Below are 11,016 nucleotides of genomic sequence, written 5' to 3'. Positions count from 1 at the left end.
AATCTTCAGATACCTCCCATCCTTTCCCCCCTCCCTGCCACCCATCTTACTCACTCCCTACTCTGAATCCCTTTTCCATTACTTGATTTCCACTCTGTGCACCCCACCCTCATGCCTGTACTCACTCACTGCAATAGTCTGCTGAAGCCAAGGCTTCTGCCCTCAAGTCTCCTATCGCTTCCTGCAGGCAGCCTCTTCTTCACATTGCTGCCTGCTCACGAGAGGTACCCAGCAATGCAGAGGATGACAGTACATTATCAAACAGCAGAAACAACACAGTATCACATTGTCAGTGTTTTAAACATGCTCTTCCATTTTTGCAACAGCACATTTCAGGTTCAAAAACAGTATCTGTTTTTTTCAGGGTGAAAAGTAAACTGGCTTTCACAATCAAAATGTAAAAAAGCATTAGTTATTGGAAATGTGAAAAAGAAGTGTGCATAGAATGAATAAGTTTCTCTACTGGAACAAGGTGCTCAGTATAGAGTCCCATTTCAACACACAGCCTTGTTATTTACCACATTAAAAGCAATTTGGTTTTCTGATGACGACAATTGCATTTTTATAAAGGCTTTATGAGCTGTGTGACACCCAGACACCTACCCTGTGCTATTTATCCTATGGCCAGGTGAGATAGTTTACATCAGCAAGATCCTGCATCTCTCCCTCTCTACTCTCCTATATATTTTGATAAGACTCCTTTAGTATGGCAACTGAATACCAGGCATATTTGTTACCCTAAGCAGGTTGTTCTTTCTCACTCTGCCCAACAGAAAAGCAGGCCAGTTTCAGCTGCATAGACACATATTCCACTCGGAGCAAAACAGGCACATTTGGTTAGTGTAACAATTTTTTTTTATTTCAGTTACTTTTTCACATATAACTTCATGTAAGCTACAAAAATCATGAAATGCAGAAATGGTATTAAAACTGCAAACTTAAAAGTCTTGATAAAAAAACCCATGTGTCTTTCCCTGCTAACAATGACCATTTAAAATGAATCGTATTTTGATGGATTCATTTAATAAACATACCATACAATCCTCAAAAATAAATAAAGAACAACATCAGAAAAAACATCAACAACATGAAGCACTTAGTTGTCAGGTTTTTCTCCTTTAAAGACAGAAATGAAATTTCTAGGCACAGTTTTAGGCATTATAGAGGACACAGAGGCAATAGGTTAGTGTGCACTGGTCTGTACAAAAATACAGTCTGAATAAATTACATTGCTAGCCATAAGATTAGACTTCACTTACCAGTCAGTTCATTGCATGTTTAATAATATACAGTTACATGCTAATCCATATATATCATTTATATTTCAAACACATATGTCTCTCTATATTTGTTTTTAAAATTTACAAAAGCTAAACAAAGTTGTGCAAGAAATCCAGAAGAGGTGCTAGGTACTTGTCAGCACCGGACGGTATACCTTAAGCTTAAAAAATACAAATAACTAGCCCTGCTTGCAAGTTTGCTATATATATATTTATTCATACATATCTGGAAGAAAAACAGTGGATATGTTGTGTGAATCATCCTGCCCATGAGATAAAGCCAAACAACCAAAGTAACAGTGGCATGACACAAGCACAACGTACAAAATTATTAATTTGTCATACGTACACTCAAAGACACAGATATGTATCCTTTTTGTGGCTAGACAAAAAATCAGCATGTTGTATTTACTTTTACTTCAGTGCTGAGAAACAGAATGCTTGCCAAATTTGGCAAGGGGGGGGGGGGGGGGCACCCAGAAATGGCAGTAACAACATAAGCTAAGGGTAAGTACCTAAACCCATATACTAGATGCCCAAATGCAACAGACCTGAGGAGTTTGAGAGGTGTGTCCTAATAGATTGCCTTATCTTCAAGAGGAAAAGCAGGCGCTGAGACTGAGAATCAGATCTCTGACTCAAATATGTGTAAAGAACTTTGTCTTTAGGCATTCACGTTTGTAGATTTTTTTTGCCTGAATGTCTTTCATATTAAGTGCCAGGTGACTTCCAGAGCGCGTGCCATTAATTTGCATAGGCCTTCGGCCTGACAGTTGTTTTCGCTCAAACTCTACATAAAGAAAAGTTACTTGATAAATTAGTGGATATGATATGGGTTCAGCACTATACCTTCTTGTCAGCATAGGTAAAGTGCCATGCAAGATCAGCACCAAAACACCGTCCTCCTAGAAAGGTACAGAAGTCTTCTCACAGTGGGCTTCTCTATGTCAACCTAATTCCCATGCCAAACTACAATGTTCTCCATGCTGCTAAATAAGAGCAGAACTACACAGCTGTTCAGAAAGATAAAGAGTTAACTATATACTGAATATCTGCCTTAAGTCAGTCTCAGGAAAAAAAGCAGAGTTACAAACGTTCTCTGGCACCTGTAGAACAAGCGGACACAGTTTTTCCTCACATCCTTTTTGTTCTCCAGGCATTGCCACAAAATCCCTTCCAAGTCAAGCTATCATTTTGCTCCGTCTAATCTAATTAATCACCCCTGGTCCTGGAAAGACTGCTGATACGGAATATTCTGCCATGGTAAAGATTTAACTCCAGAGAGCCCCAGAGGTTTACAAACTATCTCCGTACATCAGCAATACTTTCACAACAACCTCCTAAAGGTCCCTGTGGTCCCACAGTCATTGCAGAACTCTGCGCCCTGCCAACGGTGGCACCTGCATTAACACTGTAGACACGGTCTTAACATTGAGTAATTCAGCAGTCTTTTCAGTGGAACCAGCAAAACCATTTGTGTAGAGGTGGATGTGCAACCCCAGCATATCTGCTTTTCCAGAGGTTCACATAGAATATATTTTAAATTTCTCCATTAAAAAAAATAGTTATTTCTAAAGATTAGAATTGTATAAAAATATGTTCATAATTAATTGAAAATATCCAAATAAGCAAATCGTAAACAAAAATAAAAGTGATGCGGCGGATTAAATTCATGTGAAAGTTCTCCCTATCTTGGGTTTCATTTCATGAGTACAGTCTCTAGATGTTTTAAGTGGGAAACATATTAAGCAAGGAGTGATTAGATGTACGTAATCATCAGCCAGTGCATTATAAACTCAGCTTTTAAAAACAAGAGATTACCTCCTGAAGTGCTAATGTTTTAATATGGACATGATGGGGTCTCAGCTGTATTCTTGATGATCAGACACACTCACAACCTAACCAGATTTTTTCAAAAAATGGCAGTTTTTTCTTTGCAACAGCCTTAGAAAACAATTTTTAGTACATACTAGATTACACGTGGAATAGCAAGTAGTTATTTTGTCCAGTTCTACCTTAACTTGATGTGAACTTTTAAGCATTTCCCATAACACAGAGTCTGTACAAGGGCACATACAGAAGACAAATCTTATATGTTTATTTTGTAACACCAACCAAAATTGGGGGTATCAATCCAAGACTCTCAAGAATGTGTACAAAGTTAGTATTTTAACCACTGCATCACAGCTCATATTACAATTTTAAGATGAATCATCTCTCTCCCTCTGCATTTATATTTGTATTTATTATATATATATTCATTTATACTAACAAATACCTTTCAAAAATATAACTGAACTTGTTCCCTATGCATTCCTTTCATGACGATGTTCAGAAGTTAAATGGGTACTTGGACAACTGCAATTCATTCATGCACTTTAGATGCCTCAGGGACAGATCAGGTCTTTTCCTACTCCCTCTTATCTCCACCCTCCCTGCAAAATTCTCAGAGCTGAGACAACTTCCAACTACAGAGTCAGAAGCACATGTCTCCAGGCTGGACTTGCTTCAACAATCTGCTACAGCTGGCACAGTGATGTCGATTACCAATTCATGAAATCCTGTGTGGTTGGTGGCTTCGGTTTCTTTTTTTTTAATTATTATTATTATTCTTCTCCCAAAAGACTGTTGAATGCAGATATTAGACAAGTCATTAACCAGTTACATTCACTGCCCTCACAGTCACTTGCAACTAATTCCTTAAGAGCTTTTTTTGAGCAAGTAAAAGGGGCCAACACAGCCTATTGTACAAGATGCCATTGCCTGCTTATCAGACATTTGAATCCTCTATGATACAGGGAAACTTCTAAATGGAGCCTATACCAGCTGCTCCCCTGAAGGCAACAGCAGATGCTGGCGTTGCATTCTCATTCCAACTAGTTTTCTCACAATGATCGCTGTCACATAGATCCTTTTGCTTGTTGTCAGGAAAAAATGAAGCTTATGTATCAGCAGCTTGCAGCATCTGCCTACGTAAGATCAGCAATCCTAGTGTTCGCAGTTCTTTTAAATGGTTGTAAAAGCTGGTTATAGTGTTCACACCCAAAAGGCAAAGGCTATTTTATCAACAGAGCAGACTGTTTGGTGCTCCACAAGTGTTCTAAAAAAACTGTGAGTTAGAAAAGACGGGGTAATCCTTTTGTTATTTTTCTCTTCATTAAATGACTCTAATAATAGTCTTCATAGTTCTTAGGGTTCAGGCAATAAAGAATGGCACCCCCAAATGAAAATATAGTTGCACCCCAAGCCAGGCCATAGCCCCAGTTGAACTCATGGTATATTTTCAAGCTGACCGTTTCGATGAACTTGATTGGGTAAAGGACTAAGCTGCACACCTGAAGAACAACTGAAAGAGAAAAAAACCCAAACGTCAGAAGCAGCCTTAATTCATTTCCATAAAAAAAAGGAAAACATCACATAACTGAAATTCACATTTAAAACGTTCTTGGTGCATTTTTAGCTTGTTAAGTACTGCTCTTTTTGAAGAAAAAAAAAATAAAGAAATCAATCACCTTCATTTCATCCACAGAGAACAGAGCAGTTCTTCCATATTCCCTCATTGATGAACAAATGTTATTACTATAGTATAATGATGATCCTTCAGATGACCAAGAAATAAACAGTGAAAGCAGCTTTTTCCCCAACTCTTTTCTCTCTCCTTTGTATTTTAGTTTGCAGTCATTATTCCTTCCATAAAAACAAAACTAAGATCACTTGTTCTATAGCTATTATTAAGAAGTCAAAACGAGAAACAAGAACAAACAAGTATTAAGAAATACAGCTCAGAATCAAATGATGTACTTAGCATAGAAATAATTCATTGTAGTAGGTGATACATATTTATGTTCAGTAGACACTCACTGAATTACGTATTTCATATGCATTACTGTGTACTGTAATCAGAATTAATGATATTGTTACACAGAATACCAAGGAATCTATGAAGTTTGATCAGTCACTAAACTTCCAACTGGCAAAACATTGCCTTGAGTTATGAATTTAGGGGGAGGGTCAGAAATGCTTCATGATGAAAAGAAAGCTAATAAACCAGATCAAAACTAAGGCAGTAAAAAGCTTAAAAATCATTACTTTCTATAGCACTGTCTCTGAGAGCGCCAGAACTCCTGCAGTCTGATCCACACATCTGCAGCAGAATTCAGCAAACCTGTTAATTATTGTGCTACATCAAAAAAAACCCCTACATATTTTAACCTGAAAAGGAAAATGTACAGATGAAGAACCCCAGTTTTCACAAGAAGATTTCCATTTCGTCGGCATCCATTCTCTTTTGAATTCAGGTGCACTGTTAACAGAAAATTGGGAGAAGAGTTTCCAAGGTAAGCAGGTGAAAATTACACTTGGTTTGAAGACAAGAACAAGCTGTATGACGCAGTGATTCTTCAGGCCTCTAGTTCTGCCACCCACAAAAGACTAAACATCACAGGAATGTACAAAACATCCTTTTGCCCCTCAGGTATACCATACAGCCTTATCGCAGTGCTCCCTTCCAGCATTTAACACTAGCAATTTTTAAAGACTTCAGCACGTGACTGCCTCTGGAAACTGCCCAGGCCCCCTGATGACAGTCAGGGTGGGCACATCCACATAGTTAAGCACGTGCTTAAGTATTTGCAGGCCTGAGACGTACCATGATGAAAGTTCAATGGTATGCGATGTAATGCCATAACAACTATTTTATTTAACATTGGCTGGGGCATTATTTACAGTTTATTAGGTACTGTAAGAAGAACGAACACTATTTAGAGAATCGTTATAAAGCCAGGGCCAGTATAAAATGCCAGTGAATAACAGAAAGGAAGACTACTTTGGACTACAGAAGGTTTTCTGAAATTACACAGAGAATTACAGGAAAATAAAATAATGTTAATTATATTCTCCCACTGCTTGAACACTTCGCACACTCAGAATCTGCCATTTGCCTTTTCAGTCCCACACGCTCTTTAGTGTTGTCAAACTGGCACCTTTAATTAGCCCTGGAAACTAATGCTCTCCTGTCCTCTGGATGGGGACTCGTATGAGGAAATAATTTCCACTGTTCATTACACAACCTTCGTGACAACACCTTACAAAACACTCATGGAAATTTCTTCCCCCCCTCCCCATCCACTTAGCCTACAAACTAGTCTTTGGACTCTTACTCGAGACTGACAATCTGAATAATGTTTGGATAGTGGATTTTCCATTGTGGATACCAAAGTCCACAGGATTTTTTTAATCCTAAAGTTATTGAAGTGTTACTTTGTTGTTCCGTTTTAATATAACTTTTGTCCGCCAGCTCACAAAATACCGTGCAACGCGAGAAATTTTGACAGAGTACACTAGGGGAAGCACCTACACTTATGAAAAGATCATGCATTACAATCATCTATAGTAAGAGTATCATCACACCCCAAAATACCTGAACATATGCTCAGCTTTCAGACACATCTTTAAGACCACTCAAAGTCAAAGAGGATTTCCTAAGATGAATGGATATAAGCAAGTTCTTCAGTTGCTCCCGAACTGGGGCTGCAGCACCTCTGCTGAGTCAATACAGGAATTGCTCTGTGTGTGTGTGTGTATCTGTGTCCCTGTCATGTTCCAACCCAGGAAGCTCTCCGCCTTCCTTCAGTCTAACATGTGAAGTGCGCTGAATTTTAACCTACAGATTGGGCTTGTCAAAACAAAACAAAAAAGTGATTCTGTTGGAAGAGGAACACGTGGCTAAAGGAGCCACACCCACAACAGGTATTTTGGACATTTTTATAGTGAGGGTTCCTGCTTTTGCTACTACTGGTCCAGCTACGCTATTGTAAAACTCAAAGGATGCGCTGGCAGCAACTGGCCAGCGGAAGCAGCCACACTGCATATTGCTGCCATCACTTTGCACTGTCTTTGCCTACCGTCATTGTTTCTCCCTGTAGAGCAGGAAGGGACCTGCATAGGCTAGAAACAGTGAAGTACTGAAAAGTGACCAGTATGACCCAAAAAGATATTAAAACTAATGCTTCCAGCTACTGATCTGCTTCTGCTGAATTTAAAGGAACTCCATGCTATACTGACATGTTTATGGGAAGAGTGTGCACTGCCTTCTTTCAGAAGCACTAGTCTTTTCCCATAGGGAAAAAACGCTGCAAAAGAAATCTTAAAAATAAAATTCCACTTTAAAATGCTACTCAAAAAACACTAGTCATCTCAAACTAGGCTATTCAGTACAAGTTTAGACCCATTTTTATGACTAGCACTACAATGCTTGCAAGACAACTGACTGGTGTGGCTTGCTCATTGATCTGTATGTATAAAAATGGTGGTGTTGGCTAGTAAGTTCTGTTTTTCTGCTCTCTACACCATTCCTCCTGCTCATTCACATGAACAAAGCACTTCATTAATAACCAACAGGTGTTGCAGTTTCAAAGATTAACGCACATGCAACTGCTACCCAGGAAATTGTTTGTACTTATTACAACCTGTGCAATTATTTGGGAAGCAGCATGAAGGGAAAGGGGGTCCATGCTGACTTTTAAAATATTGCTAGCTCAAGAACAGACCATGCTGCTACACAGGCAGACCAGGAATTTCATCAGGAAGACCAGTTGGACAAACAGGGAGATTTTCAATGAATGTGCAAGAAAGGAGCACACGAGCAGGAAAAAAGGACAGACAATGAAAGGGGAGTGCAAAAGCACTGTTTTGATACTTAGATACAAAACCAGGAAGTTTGAGGCCCAGCTGGAGCCTAACATTAAGCTAGGAAATGGCAAAAAGGGTAAGAAAAAAGAATCTCCACAGGCACAGTAGTTGCAAACTGAAGTTCAGAAAACGTATTTATACAATGATGGATAGGAAAGCCAGCCTAGTGACAGATGATACACCATGACACTTTCTCCAAAACCCCTAAGTGACATCATCTGGGAGCGTGTCCGCTGTGCAGGAACAAGTTAGGGATGACTTAAGAGTTGCATCCATATCTATGGGGACAGATGGGACTGACCCAAGGGTGATGAAAGTTAGCCAATGTGATTGTGAGCCCTCTTAACACCTGCCAAAAAATCACAGTGTTCAGGAGATATTCAGATGACTGGAAAAATGTTAATGTTGGGTCCCTCTTTAAAAAGGCTCGAAGTGAAAAATCCAGAGACTTACAGGCTGGTCAGCCTCAACTCAATCCCTGGAAACATTACAGAGTACATCCTCTTGGAGTCCACCTCCAAGCACATGCAGAACAAAGCAGCAATCAGTAGTGAACATGGATTCCCCAACTAAGGACAAGGGTCCAGAGAGCTGCCAAGATAATCAGAATCCTGGAGCAAATCATCCTTACAAGGCAGATGAGGGAGATAGGTTTATTTAGACTCATGAAGAGGCAGTTAAGGAACAATTTCAAACCAGCCTATGGTTACCTGAAAATGTAGCTGCAACAATGACAGAAAAAAACATCTTTGTAGCACCAGGCAACCTAAGACAAAGGCAATGGACACAAATCTCAGTTTCAGAGATTCTGGAAAGAAAGAAATATCATAAGGAGAGTAGTATATCACCAGGACAACAAGCCTGGAGAGACTGCGGAACCTTCATACTCGGAGTTCTTCTGGTCTGGACAAAGATGCAGCTGATAGACCTAGTGTTAATGATTGTCCTGCCTCAACAGGAAGGTTGGACTACATGACCTACAGAGCATCTTGCCACCCAGAGGGACCTGGACAAGCTCAAGTAGGCCCGTGTGAACCTCATGAGGTTCAAAAAGACCAATGCAGGGTCCTGCACCTGGGTCAGGGCAATCACCAGTATCAGTGCAGCCTGGGGGATGAAGGGGTTGAGAGCACCCCTGCTGAGAAGGACATGGGCGTACTTATGGATGAAAAGCTGGACATGAGGTGATAATGTGCACTCACAGCCCAGTAGGTCAACTGTATCCTGGGCTGCATCAAAACATGTGTGGCCAGCAGGTCAAGAGAGGTGATTCCTCACCTCTGCTCTGGTGAGACCCCACGTGGAGTCCTGAGTCCAGCTCTGGAATCCCCCGGACAGGAGAGACAGGGATGAATCTGTCGGACTGGGTCCAGAGGAGGCCACAAAAATGATCCAAGGGATGGAACACCTCTTGTATGAAGAAAGGCTGAGGGAGTTGGGGTTGTTCAGCCTGGAGAAGAGAAGGCTCCAGCTAGACCTTATTGCAGCCTTTCAGTACTTAAGGGGGATTATAAGAAAGATGGGGACAAACTTTTTAGCAGGGCCTGTAGCTACAGGACAAGGGGTAATAGTTTTAAACTAAAAACAGGGTAGGTTTAGACTAGATAAGGGTTTTTTTGTTTTGTTTTGTTTTTTTTACAGTGAGGGTGGTGAAACACTGGCACACGTTGTCCAGAGAGGTGAAAAATGCCCCATCCCCAGAAACAGGTTAGAAAGGGCTCTGAGCAACCTGATCTAGTTGAAGATGTCCCTGCTCATTGCAGGTGGGCTGGACTAGATGACCTTTAAAGGTCCCTTCCAACCCAAACTATTCTATGATTTTATGATGTTTCCTATCAATATTTCTTTGATGCTACAACTCTTACTGCCCTGTAGCAACTTGCACTACATCCTACTAAAGCCAGTCCTACTTTTTCAGACCATTCCATCAATGTCTCAAAATCAATTTCTGTCCTCCAATGCATCTGCAATTTTTTCTAGCTTCACGGTAAAATTTGACAAGTAGACTTTTACGCTATTTTCCACATCATTATGAAAATAGGTAATAGCATGGAACTCAGAGCAGAGTCTGGCTGGATTGTGTCCTGACTCCCTGTCAGAGAAGACAAAGATACATCCTCTACGTATTCTCCAAATAACACCTGCCATCGTTCTTTTTTTGCTCTCCCACTTGTAATACTTGCACTTAGCCACTGCTTCCCTAGCTTACATGTAAAAGCATCCTGTGAAGTGCGTTAAAAGCTTACTAACCTCAGCAGGTTATTCTTCTAAACATTGTTAAGACATAGCTCCAGAAGGCAAAAGTCTTAAATTACCTTTTTTGTTTGCTTTTATGGACTTTCAACAATCACACTTTCTACTCCTACATTAAAGCTCGGTTAGCACTCAATTATCTGGTAACCATACCATGAAACTCCTTCACTGACAAGTCTGTGAGCTTGTACTTTGAGGATGCAGCTTTCAGGGCCAGTATGGTTCACGAGCACTAAGACACCCCAGCAAGTACCTAAGCTAGTGACCTCTGTTAGACCAAAAACACTGGGAAGAGCTGCATGAGCCAAGGTCGCTCCACACAAGAGTGCCCTGTAACTGCCTCTCTGTGTGCTCCACATTTTTCTACTACCTGAGGTATTCCTGTTCCTATCCCCATTACACAATAATGCCGGCAATATGTATTTTAAACACATTCACATCTGTTGCTCACTTGCTGGCTTATTCTCAGTATCTAGGTTGAATTGTTTTTTCTGTCCCTTTCTCATCTCTTCCAGTTTTAGTCAACCAATCTTCTCACATACAGAGTTGCTAACTGAAACCTGACGCTGAGAAAAAAAGAAAAATAAATAAAAATAAATTAAAACTAGAAGAAAACAATACCTGGAGCCAACTGTTTGGACTCTAAAGTGCCTGGAAACCACTTTTCCATTTTGTCCTTTCTCCCACATAGGTCACTTTTTTTCTACCTGACACCCACACACATCCTTAAATGTCTCTGGGCAACTGATCCTATGTCCTTCTTCCAGAGGCAGCTGGTAGACTCCTAACCAGA

General features: G+C 40.3%; 1 protein-coding gene across 1 annotated transcript in view; it reads right to left on the bottom strand.

The window, feature by feature from the left end:
* Positions 1-1,001: 1,001 nt before the first annotated feature.
* The window catches only part of TMEM47 (transmembrane protein 47), a 26,033-nt gene continuing 16,018 nt past the window's right edge, over positions 1,002-11,016 (bottom strand). Inside the window, exon 3 of the mRNA XM_064473506.1 lies at positions 1,002-4,626. Within this exon, the coding sequence (XP_064329576.1) occupies positions 4,448-4,626 (179 nt within the window). The 3' untranslated portion in view covers positions 1,002-4,447. The remainder of the gene's footprint in view (positions 4,627-11,016) is intronic.

Source organism: Phalacrocorax carbo, chromosome 1, assembly GCF_963921805.1.
Source record: "Phalacrocorax carbo chromosome 1, bPhaCar2.1, whole genome shotgun sequence".
Classification (NCBI taxonomy): domain Eukaryota; kingdom Metazoa; phylum Chordata; class Aves; order Suliformes; family Phalacrocoracidae; genus Phalacrocorax; species Phalacrocorax carbo.
Note: the sequence above shows the minus strand (reverse complement) of the source record. Positions and strands in the feature narration are given on the sequence as shown.